Source organism: Leptosomus discolor, chromosome Z (assembly GCF_034619465.1).
Source record: "Leptosomus discolor isolate bLepDis1 chromosome Z, bLepDis1.hap2, whole genome shotgun sequence".
NCBI lineage: Eukaryota > Metazoa > Chordata > Aves > Leptosomiformes > Leptosomidae > Leptosomus > Leptosomus discolor.
This window is the reverse complement of record NC_141419.1, coordinates 9,550,480-9,563,397: the sequence shown is the minus strand read 5'-3', so window position 1 is coordinate 9,563,397 and position 12,918 is coordinate 9,550,480. Positions and strand designations below refer to the sequence as shown.

Here is a 12,918-nt window from a genome sequence, read left to right as displayed (position 1 = left end):
CATGTTTTGTAAATAAATGTGCTGCTGCTTTGCTGAACAAACAGCGGAACAGGACTGAAACCCCCCCACACATTTTCATATTTATTAACTGCTAGGTGTAGCAGTCTTCAAAACAGAAGAATATCCTGTAGTCCCGAACAATAATACTCAAAATGTGCAATACATTTTTGTGAGCCAGGGGTGGAGGGAGAAAGGACTACTGAAGGAAAACGCTGACATCATAAATACCTATCAAAATAATCCCACATCAAGAAGCAGCAACAACCTAACACATTTACAAACATGATTTACACACGGGATCACCACAGCAGCTTCCAGTCAGCAGATTAAGGGTGCTCATCACCAAAACAACCTCACAGGACTCAGCCCCAAAGTTAGGTCCAGGTCCATCCAAGGGATGCTTGCAAGTTGTTGCAGAACCACTACGGCTCCTTGCTAGATGACAACCACAGGTTCTGTAGCCCTGACAGAAGCCAAATCTATTCACACAGCTGTAATAAGTAACATGTTGTGCTTTGTTCATTAAACCTGTATGGGAGGGTATAGATGAAAGATTTATGTGCTCACAAGAAGGCTTGATAGCTCAACTGAAGGACATTCGGCAAAGTAAACAAGACCCGTGGCTGAAGGGGTTGAATAATCACATTCTTGCATAAGTTCACCCACAGGGCAACGAGGAAGACCCTCAGCCTTCATCCTTACGACCACCAGGAGGTAGAAAAAGACCCCCTAGCAACAGAAGGAGTATGCGCAGAGTATCGCCCTGATTGCGACATCACCCTGATTGTGACGTTGCGAATACAGAAAATGAGACTGTATATAATGTGCTTACACGAGGCGGGAAGTTGCGAGCCGTTGGCGGAGTGCAGACTCCCCGGCCGCCCAGCGCTGCCTTTGCTCTTGTTCGCTTGCTAATATAATAAAATTCACATTGGATTTTGACACTTTAAATTGTCTGTGTCTCTACCTATCACAATTTGGTGCCGTGACTCGGATCGCGACTAGATTGTGGCCTGCAGCTGCACTGGGGAGGCGCCCCGCCATCTGGCGGCCCCTGCAGCCCTCAGGTCGCTTCTGTCTCGACCGACGAACCTAAATTGAACACTGAGCAAAGGAGAACCGGTAACCCTGTAATCTTTGTGCACGAAGCCCCGAACGAAGACGCAGGACGCGTGAGTATAGGCCGGGAATCCGTTCGGTTTGGGTTGGGTATCCTGGGGCACGGTGTATGAGACGTCCTGCCAGGGCGAAGTGAGTGCGGACCCTCTAGTAGTGCGTTTCTCGTAGCCCGCGAGGGAGCGAGCCACAAACGAGGGGAGCAGTTGGTGTGTGTGTGTGAGTGCCTCAGAAGATGGGACAAAGGAAAAGCAAGCCCTTTGAGCCCATGGGAGAGGGGCCCCATGTGAAATTGCCCCAAATACCGCCCGATAGTCCCCTAGGGCTGATGTTGAAACACTGGGATAACTTTCCCTCTAGGCAGGGAAAAGATAAGGTGAAAATGATCCATTATTGCATGGAAGTCTGGGGCGGACAACAGATTCGAGGAGACCATCTGTATTGGCCTGTTTTTGGATCATTTGAGGACTGGATATGTCAGGCGCTAAACATTTATGTTAACTCAAAGGAACCATTTAATTTGGAGGAAAGTGAATATGCCAGTCTGTGGATGGTAGCTGACACTAGGGTAAATTTATACCCTTTAAAAGAAAAGGGGGGTGGCTACCGAGGGAGGAAGAATAGAGAGGAAGACGCGGTCCCTGTAATACCACCACCATACATTCCCCCTCCACCGCCTCCCCCTCCCATTTCACCACCACCCGCACCGCTTCAACCCTTGCCCTCGGCCCTTCACCGCTCGAACCCTGATTCGCCCCCCTGTTCCCCTGAAACTTACAGACGTAGAACCAGGAGCCAAACACGACGTACACATGAGGGTGGCGGTTTGTACCCCTTGAGGGAAGTGCCAATGGGGGGTCCACAGCCAGGAATAGGGTTCGTATCCGTCCCTATTAACTCAGGGGACGTAAGACACTTTAAAGATAAAATGGGGGATCTCCTGGAAGATCCGCTGGGGGTAGCGGAAAGAGTGGATCAATTTTTAGGACCCAATACTTATACATGGGATGAGATTCAGGCTATTTTAGGGATTTTATTCACCACAGAGGAGAAAAACATGATCAGGAGGGCAGGGATGCGAATTTGGGACGCACAGCATGCCCAGGGGCCAGCGGCAGATGTGAAATGGCCCCTACAGAGGCCCAATTGGGATCACCAGGACCTGGTACATAGGGGCCACATGCAAGATCTTAGAAATATCATCATCCAGGGTATCAGGGAGGCAGTCCCTAGAGGACAGAACATTAATAAAGCTTTCAAAGAACATCAAGAAGCAGATGAGTCGCCCACTAAATGGTTAGAGAGACTACGAAAGAGTCTCCAAATGTATTCCAGTCTGAATGTAGACACTCAGGAGGGGCAGGCTCTGCTGAAAATGCAATTTGTAGCAAATGCATGGGAAGATATTAGAAGAAAAATTGAGAAGATAGATGACTGGCAAAACAGAGGCTTGGATGAGTTATTGAGGGAGGCACAGAAGGTGTTTGTCAGAAGGGAGGACGAGAGGTTTAAGAAGCAGGCAAGATTGATGGTGGCAGTGGCTCGGGAAGGACAGCGTGGGGGTGGGATTAGATCGACTCACAAGACAGACCCAAGGCCTGGGGTGGAAGGAACAAGGAGAAAGGACGTGGAGTGTTATTATTGTGGGAGGAAGGGTCATATGAGAAGGGAATGCAGAAAACGGCTGCAGGATGAGAAAATATTCAAGGAGGATTAGGGGTGTCAGGGGCTCTATTTGCTGGGGGCTAGACATAAAACCGAGCCCTTGATAAAAATTAAAATAGGTCCCCAGCAACAGGAAATCGAGTTCCTTGTGGACTCCGGGGCCGAGAGGTCCACAGTACAAGAGTTACCCCGGGGATGTCACTTGTCCCCGGAGACAATGCAAGTAATTGGAGCAAAAGGAGAGCCTTTCGGGGTTCCAGTAATAAAAGACGTTCTTTTTGAAACGGAATCTAAGTTTGGGGTGGGATCCCTATTGTTGGTCCCAGAAGCAGATTATAACCTACTGGGACGAGATATGATCATCACACTAGGCATTAATTTGGAAGTTAAAAATAATGAGTTACAAGTAAAATTATGTCCCCTTAGGAGTGAGGATGAAGTAAAAATTAACCCCGAGGTTTGGTACACTCCGGAGACAGTGGGCAAACTGAATATCCCACCCTTCACTGTAACTATCAGGGATCCGGAAATTCCAGTAAAAATAAAACAATACCAAATCTCACGAGAAGGCAGGATGGGGTTGAAACCAGAGATTGAAAGATTAATTAAACAAGGGCTACTGGAACCATGCATGTCTCCCTTCAATACACCCATCTTACCCGTAAAGAAAACTGATGGGTCTTATAGATTGGTCCATGACCTACGGGAAATTAATAAAAGAACACTTGCAAGATTCCCAGTTGTGGCAAATCCGTATACTTTACTGAGCCAGCTGGGACCTGAAAGTCGATGGTACAGTGTGATTGATCTCAAAGACGCATTTTGGGCTTGCCCACTAGATAAGGACAATAGGGATTATTTTGCCTTTGAATGGGAGGATCCTGAAACCCACAGAAAACAGCAGTTAAGATGGACAGTGTTGCCCCAAGGGTTCACGGAATCTCCCAATCTATTCGGACAGGCCCTGGAGCACATTCTCCAAGAGTACGAGCAGGGAGAAGGAGTACAGCTGATTCAGTATGTAGATGACCTCCTGATAGCTGGACAAGAAGAGGAAAAAGTCCGCGTGGAGAGTATCAAATTGTTAAATTTCCTAAGCCTAAAGGGATTGAAGGTTTCCCGATCAAAATTACAGTTTGTAGAACCAGAGGTCAAATATTTGGGACATTGGCTGAGCGAAGGGAAAAAAAAGGTAGATCCCGAGCGAGTAAATGGGATACTATCAATGCCCCCTCCGGCAAACAAAAGACAGGTTCGTCAGCTGTTGGGATTAATGGGGTACTGCAGACAATGGATTGAAGATTATAGTAACAAAGTCAAGTTTCTATATGCCAAATTAAGCCAAGAGGGACTGTTAAAGTGGTCTAAGGAGGATGAAAAGCAATTAGAAAGCTTAAAAGAGGATTTAATTAATGCACCAGTATTAAGCTTACCAGACTTAAAAAGACCATTTTACTTGTTTGTGAATATCGATGGGGGTACGGCATTCGGAGTATTGGCACAGGAGTGGGCTGGGAAAAAGAAACCTATAGGATACCTGTCCAAACTTTTGGATCCAGTGAGCCGTGGGTGGCCAACCTGCCTGCAAGCGATAGTGGCAGCAGCTCTGCTTGTGGAAGAGGCACACAAAATAACATTCGGGAGCGAATTGAAAGTTCTATCACCTCACAACATCCGGGGAATTTTACAACAAAAAGCCGAAAAATGGATCACCGATTCTAGGTTGTTAAAATACGAAGGGATTTTAATCTCCTCACCAAAACTAACTTTAGAAAGCACTACTTTACAAAATCCGGCCCAGTTTTTGTACGGGGAACCTGAAGGGGAAAGGTTGACACATAATTGTCTACATACCATTGAGGAACAAACAAAGATAAGGCCAGACTTGGAGGAGGAGGAACTGGAAGGTGGAGAAAAGCTGTTTGTGGACGGGTCCTCTCGAGTGGTAGGAGGGAAGAGAAGATCAGGGTATGCAGTAATCGGGGGAAGAAATCTTAATGTAATAGAATCAGGACCCTTGAACGCAGCATGGTCAGCTCAAGCATGCGAACTTTATGCAGTACTCCGAGCATTATGTTTACTAAAGGGAAAGGCAGGAACAATATATACAGATTCAAAGTATGCATATGGGGTAGTCCATACCTTTGGAAAAATTTGGGAAGAGCGGGGCCTCATAAATTCCCAGGGAAGGGATTTAATACACCAGGGCCTAATAACCCAAGTCCTTCACGCCCTAAGAGGTCCTAACCGAATTGCAGTGGTACACGTGAGAGGCCACCAGAAAGGCCTAGATTTCCGACAGCGGGGTAATAATGCTGCGGATCAGGAGGCTAGAAAAGCTGCTCTAATGGTTCTAAGGGCTCAGGATCCCTTCAAACAGAGAGAAGAATGTATCAACTGTGGAGGTAATCTCTATAAGGAACCTTGTTATGCTTGCTGGGAGGATTGGGGCATGGATGGGATAGCATGTGCCTGTGAGAATCCGAGAGCAAAGCATTGTTTGCATCATGGAAAGGTGGTCCACCTCCTCAGTTTCACCACTCAAGAAGAGGAGAAATTACATAAAATAGGGGTAAAAAAGGATGAAATGGGAAAATGGGTGTTACCTGATGGGAGACAGGTACTTCCAAAATCCTTGGCTATGGGGGTATTACAAAGAATCCACGATACCACACATTGGGGAACCCAAGCTTTGATAGACCAATTCGCTAATAAATACATGTGTATGGGTATTTATAGTCTGGCCAAGCAAATAACAAACAGTTGCTTAGTGTGTCAAAAGGTCAACAGGAGTCAAGTAAGAGAAAGACCTTTAGGGGGAAGAGAGCTGGCACATAGGCCTTTTGCGAGGGTTCAAATAGATTTTACTGAACTCCCAAAGGTGGGTAGGTACAAATATTTACTGGTAATCGTGGATCACCTTACGCACTTTGTGGAAGCATACCCGACTGCACGAACAACGGCCCAAACTGTAGTAAAGGTGCTGTTAGAAGAAGTTATCCCAAGATATGGGGTAATAGAAGCCATTGATTCCGACAGGGGACCTCATTTTGTGTCTAAAATAGTTAAGGATACCTTGGGGGCCTTGGGAATAAATTGGGAATATCATACCCCTTGGCATCCCCAAAGTTCAGGAAGAGTAGAAAGAATGAACGGGGAGATAAAGAAACAGCTCACCAAATTGATGATTGAGACCAAACTATCATGGGTCAAGTGTCTGCCCCTCGCACTTTTAAATATAAGGACCCAACCCCGTACAGATGTAGGGATTTCCCCATTCGAGATGTTATATGGGATGCCCTATGACCTAGAAGTTCCACATAATCACCCTCAATTAAAAGAATCACATGTACTGTGGTACATCACTCAAATAATGAGTCGTAGGGAACAGTTGAAGAAAAAAGGATTGCTTGTCCAACGACCCCCATTAAACATGGCAATCCATAAAGTGAAACCCGGGGACTGGGTGTTGGTTAAATCATGGAAAGAGACCTCATTAACTCCACAGTGGGAAGGGCCTTATCTTGTTTTACTTACTACAGAAACCTCCATACGAACAGCTGAAAGAGGGTGGACTCACGCCAGCCGAATCAAAGGACCCATAAAGAATCAACAGTGGCAAGTGACCAGTGTACCTGGGGACCTAAAAATAAAATTTCAAAAGACCTGAATGAATACTTTTGAAATTGAATATATTGAAAATCCAATTCTGACTAAAGATGGGCATGTAAGATTGCAGATATTAAGTTGTAACTGTTACTCATTCATGTGCTTTGTGTGTAAGGTGTGTCGGGAACGGTGGTGGGCCCATTGCCGAGACTGAAGATCCCAAGGGGCGTCTGCTGAATCTGCTGGGAGTGGGAAAGAGAACTTACAAAATTGGCACTAAAAATTAAAAGAATCACAGGGAGAGACTATTCCCGAATCAAGGGAATGGTGGGGGATATTTGCTAAGGGAATCCGGCCCGAAAATTATTGTTACCATTCGAAAGAACCGATTCCTTTTGTCGCTGAAATAGTAAGAGGGCAGTGCCGGAAGTTCCTGAAAGGGGTGAAGTGCAACACACCTCAAGTTAAAGATACCAACTGGAATTCGTACATCCTGAGGCAAGCTGCTAAAGTAAGCACTAGCCCTCCTGAAGAATACCCCTGCTGCCGAGAAGATGGTACCCCTCGTGGCTCGAAGCAACCGAGTCGACGAGCGAGGCAGAGGAGTAAAAAACTGTGGAGGAACGAACCCAATGATTGGGACTGCAAAGCAGTGCTTGAGATCCTGCCTCAAGGATGGTAGCAAAAAGGCGAAGCCCTGGAGTGCAAATGACAAAAATCGGGTACGGGTATCAAATTGGGGTAGGAATAAGCAATTGGTATATTACAAAACCCACCATTTTTCCCGATACATATTTATAGGGGCAATCTGGGTAGTCTTCTGCGTCCCTATCTGTGAGCCATACGCACACCAACCTTTTAATTGGACCCTATCTAGATGGGAAGACCAAGCATTAATTAAGAATATCACTAAGTCAGGAGCACCCACCTTCCAGTTGACGGTGGGATCCCTCAGTCCCTATTGGCACCCAGACCGGGTAGCACCATTCTATATGTGCCCAGCCTCAAACCCAGGCAAAGGATACTGTAACTCACCGGGGCACTATTATTGTGCATATTGGGGGTGCGAAACCATAGCATTGGATTGGACCCCTGGGGGAGGAGTTGACAAGTTCATTACAGTAAAGTGGAGGCCCTCAGGCTGCACGAAACCAACACGGCATAATTATATAGACACTGGAAACGGGCCACCATCGGGAAACGTATGTCAGGGAATAAACATAACCGTCCTAAACCCAGAGGACTCAGCATGGATAATCGGAAAAACCTGGGGTGTCCGGCTTTATGTGGCCGGTGCCGACCCTGGTAGCCTATTCTTTATAAAAAAGGAGGCCATTCCAAATGATCCTGAACCAATTGGACCAAATCCTGTGCTCACACATGAACAAATTCTGGGACCCGCAAATGATACTGAAATTAGCGATAATATCCAGCTTACTAGTAAAAACCCTCACTCTGGTATAACTATCCCGGAAGAAGATTTAGGAGGGAATACCTTATGGAAAGTGATGCAAGCGAGCTACCAAATATTGAATAAAACTAACCCACAAATGACCAGCTCCTGTTGGCTGTGTTACGGCATTAGACCACCCTTTTACGAGGCTGTGGGAATTACATCTAAGGCCAAGCGTGTAAATGGGACGAACCCTGCACAATGTTTATGGAGAAAAGGAAAAGATCAGGTCCAAGGTCTCACCTTGGAACAAGTAACAGGAAAAGGACGGTGCGTTGGGACAATTCCACCCATAAAACAGCATCTGTGTAATGTAAGTATTTCACTCACCAAGGAAGCCCCCGCGGATTGGTTAATACCAGCGCCAAACACAAAATGGGTGTGCTCAAGTATCGGAGTAACACCCTGCTTGAGCCTACAAAATTTTAATAAAAACAAAGATTATTGCATACAAGTAGCAATAATTCCAAAAATTGTATATCACTCAAATGAGTTTGTCTACAATTATCAAACCACCCCCGAGCACCATCTTGCTAGGAGAGAACCGTTTACAGCTCTGACCATAGCCGCCCTCCTTACAATTGGAGGAACCGGAGCGGCCACAGGGATAACCTCTCTGATTAATCAACAAGCTGAATTTAAGTCACTTAGAGTAGCAGTGGATGAGGATTTGAGCAGAATAGAAAAATCAATAGACGCATTGGAAAAATCACTAAGATCACTATCAGAAGTGGTGCTTCAGAATAGACGTGGCTTGGATTTATTATTCTTGCAGCAAGGGGGATTGTGTGCAGCTTTAAAGGAAGAGTGCTGTGTGTATGCAGATCATACCGGAATAGTACGGGACACAATGGCAGAGCTAAGAAAGGGGTTGGAACAACGAAGGAAAGAACGAGAATCCCAACAAAGTTGGTACGAATCATGGTTTAATCATTCTCCTTGGCTTACTACTTTATTGTCAACATTGGCGGGACCATTAATACTGCTCACTTTAACGCTTGCGTTCGGACCTTGTATTTTTAATAAAGTTATTGCGATAGTTAAGAACCGTTTAGAAGCCGCTCACCTGATGCTTGTTCGAGCGAAATACGAATTGGTACCCGATGAGCCTGATTTAGCAGAAACCCTTGTCTTGAGTGCTCAAGAGCTACAAAGGTTCAATGAACAAAATAATGGACAAAAGAAAAAGGGGGGATTGTAATAAGTAACATGTTGTGCTTTGTTCATTAAACCTGTATGGGAGGGTATAGATGAAAGATTTATGTGCTCACAAGAAGGCTTGATAGCTCAACTGAAGGACATTCGGCAAAGTAAACAAGACCCGTGGCTGAAGGGGTTGAATAATCACATTCTTGCATAAGTTCACCCACAGGGCAACGAGGAAGACCCTCAGCCTTCATCCTTACGACCACCAGGAGGTAGAAAAAGACCCCCTAGCAACAGAAGGAGTATGCGCAGAGTATCGCCCTGATTGCGACATCACCCTGATTGTGACGTTGCGAATACAGAAAATGAGACTGTATATAATGTGCTTACACGAGGCGGGAAGTTGCGAGCCGTTGGCGGAGTGCAGACTCCCCGGCCGCCCAGCGCTGCCTTTGCTCTTGTTCGCTTGCTAATATAATAAAATTCACATTGGATTTTGACACTTTAAATTGTCTATGTCTCTACCTATCACACAGCTGCTCTGTGACAATAAACAGAGCGTGCCTTTTAATTCAGTTACTCATTTCTCCCTAATTATGGCAGAAGATAATACATAACAGTATGCATTAGTCAACTATTCCCGCAAAAAGTAGATGAGTGTTTAGAATTACACAAACTCTGAAACGACTCATATGTTTTGCAGTTTTCTCACAAGAATTTCATTCCAAGATTTGGCAGCCCCTATCAACACTAGCTTCAGCACTTAATTTCAAAACTGACAGTCAGAAGAGCTATGGCTTTGTACACCGCCTTCCACCAACGAGGAGGAAACAACTGTCTCATCAGCCTGCACCAACGGCCGCCTGTGACAGTGCCGGGTATGTTCTCCCAATTAATTATCCACTATCTATTAAATTTGTACTAGCGGTCGCTGCTCGTGTATCCTGCAGAAGTTAAATGAAATAATAATTCAAATTCGGATAAGCAGGCCAGGAAAAAGTGGAGGTTACCTGAGCAAAAGCCGTGCTGGAAGCGTCAAGGACAGAAACCAGCAGCGAGGGGCTCAGAAACGCGAAGTGGCTCTGGGGAAAGGCATGAGAGCGAGGGAACCCCCGCTACGGGTACGAAAACCCAACTTCAGCTTTCGGGACGCCTTTTCTCTGTATGGTTTACACAAGGTAGGACTGAGGGAGGTCGCTCATGCTCTGGAATACGAGCACCCTCGCAGCGCGGCGCTCCCACTGCTCGGCGCGGAGGTGGCCCCGCGACACCGCCTCTCACGACGGCCGCCGCCGCTCCACGGGGAGCCCAGCCGAGCCCCGCGGCGAGAGGAGGTGCGCCGGGGTACCGCCGCAGGGCGGCCCCGAGGCGGCCCTCCCCCTGTGGCGAAGGCGGGCAGGGTGGGAGAGCGTCGGTCCTCACCTCACCTCCCCTCCCTTCCCTTCCCGCCTCGCCCTGCCTCCCCTCCCCGGACCGCCTGCCCGCCCGCCGAGGGCCGCCGGCTCTGCCCGCTAGCGCAACCCCGCAGGGGGTCGGCGGGGAGGGCCGACACTCACCGCGCTGCTGTCGCCGTCCTCCGCCCGCTGCTCCTTCCTCCTGCCGGCGGTGGGCGAGCCCTGCAGCAGCTGCTCCAGGCAGGCGGTGCTGGGCAGCGAGGAGCTCTTCTGGTGGGACAGGTGCGCCCCGGGCCGGCGCCCCTCCTTCCCGCCCTTGGGCCCCTCATCCCCGGCGGCGGGGTCTTCGCGGCGGCCAGGCGGCGGCCCCTTGCCCTGGGGGAGCAGGTGCTCCCGCAAGCGGCGCAGGGCGGAGCCGGACTCGCCGCCCGGCTCCAGCGGCTCGGCGGCCGAGCAGCAGAGGTTGGGCTGGGAGGACGAGAAGACGCGGTCCAGCACTTGCCTCCGCCGCTTGAAGCCGCTCCATTTGGCGCCGGGCGGCACGTCCCCCTTGCCGCCGGCCGGCGGCGGGGCGGGGGGCTCCGCAGTGCGGCGCTCGGCTGCCGACCGACCGCCGCCGCCACTCCGGCCCTTGCCCCCCAGCTGCAGGTTCTTCCACAGCCGGGCCTGGAAGGACACCGCCGGCTCGGGCTCGCCAGGCTTCTCCCCCGCGGCCGCCCGGGGCTCCTTGCTCGGTTCCATCCTCCTCCTCCTCCGGCGGCTGCGGGAGCAACAGCAGCAGAGCCCGCCGGAGCCCGGCGCCTTCACTCCCGTGCGGGGCGGGCCGGAGCGGCGTCCGCCGCCGGGGACGAGCGCGGGGCTCCGCCGCGCCGCCCCCCGCTTAGCGCGGCACGGCCGAGCGAGCCCGCGGCTGCCGCCGAGGCTGGAGCCGCGCCGGGTAACTTAAAGAAAGGACGAAGCCCCCTCCTCCCCGGCCCCGCCAGGCGGAAAGTTTGCCGCCGGCAGCCCCCACCCTCACCCGCCCCCGGGCGGTCCCTGGGTGGCCGCGGCGGGGGCGGGCTGCGCGGAGCCGGGCTGCGCAGGGGCGCAGAGCCCGGCGGAAAAGTTAATGGAGGGGCGCGGAGCGGCTGCCGGCAGCTCGCCTATATGTGTACATGCGGCCATGCAAGGACATATCGGGAGCGGGCTTATCCTTGCCCCCCTCCCCACCTTTTTTTTTGTTGTTGTTGGTTTTTTTTTATTATTATTATTATTTGTGACTGTGGCGTGGTGCAGGGGGCGCAGAGGGCAAACGGCGCTGCAGCCCTGGCTGCCGCCACCGCGCCCCGGAGGCCGCTGCTGCTGCGGGGGAGGGGGGCAGCGCCGTGATGCTGCGGTTTCCCTGGAGCCGGGGGACACCCAGGCCCTTGGGTGAAGGTGGGGAAGGGAGACCGCGTCCAGCGGTGCTCCTGCACCAGCCGGGCAGGCCCCGGTCCACGGTGACCTTGTGGAGGGAATTTTGGGATTGCTCCGAGCAGGTACAGGGGAGCGCTGCTGAAAACACCAAAGGTCTCTGTCGGTGGGCAAATCTGCCTGTCCTTTGGCAGGTGCGGGGGCAAAATGCATAGCCCAGCCAGGCAGGTTCCACGAAGTATGGGGGGGGGGAAACCTCAGCTCATCTGTCACTCTCTTTTCTTAAAAAAAAAAAATAAAAATTATAAATAATTACATTGATTTCTCATCATAGCACATGGTACCAGTGGCCCCACGACTGCATTTTTGGATGCTTAATACTATCTAAAGTTTCTTTTTTAATTAAAGTGATAGCAGCAGGATTATTTCAGGACAAGTTTCCACATTCCTGAAACAAACCGAAGCAAAATAAGTATTTCTTGCATACAGTAAGCGATACTTTCTCCTTTCTCTAGTGTAGCTTTGAGTTTCATTTCAAAAGTCGCTGCTTTACACCATTGAGGATTTGGACACCTATATCCTGATTCAGCTTTCCCCAAAAAGTTTGCAACCAGGCACTTGACAGTACAACTTTTGTGGAAAAGAACAGGAAGAATACAAATTAAAAGTACTGAGATAAAACAACAGATGCTTTCAAATCACCAGGGCCTTGGGATTTCAATCTACAGTATTTGAGAAAATAACAAAAAAATCTTCTGAACCACTCGAGATTATTTTTGAGAAGTCCTGTCAAACAAGTGACATTTCAGGACCAGAAAAAGCCAAACACAGTCACAGTCAAAAAAAAAAAAAAAAAAAAGGAAGAAACGAAGATAGAAAATCACAAATAAGTCAAACAACGTTGGTCCCTGAAAGTCAATACAAACAATCAGCTTCTAACTACCTAAAAGCAAAAGGTCAGATAGCAAAGTTCAGATGGATCAAGACCTGGAGAAAGCTTATGTGTCTCAATTTCTGAGATGCCATCTTCAAATCAAAGAAGAAAATGTGCTGAAACGGAAGTTCTTTAAAAGGTTTGCTTTCTTGCAAAAAATGGATTTACTCAATGAGCAGGAATCAAAAGAGTAGAAGAAAACATGAGTT

At 49.0% G+C, this 12,918-nt stretch overlaps 1 protein-coding gene across 2 annotated transcripts in view; it reads right to left on the bottom strand.

The window, feature by feature from the left end:
- MCTP1 (multiple C2 and transmembrane domain containing 1) overlaps nucleotides 1–11,124 on the bottom strand; it is a 285,371-nt gene extending 274,247 nt beyond the window's left edge. For both annotated transcript variants that reach the window (XM_086480292.1, XM_086480293.1), the window contains exon 1: nucleotides 10,546–11,124. In XM_086480292.1, the coding sequence (XP_086336418.1) occupies nucleotides 10,546–11,124 (579 nt within the window). The remainder of the gene's footprint in view (nucleotides 1–10,545) is intronic.
- Between the last annotated feature and the right edge of the window lie 1,794 nt (nucleotides 11,125–12,918).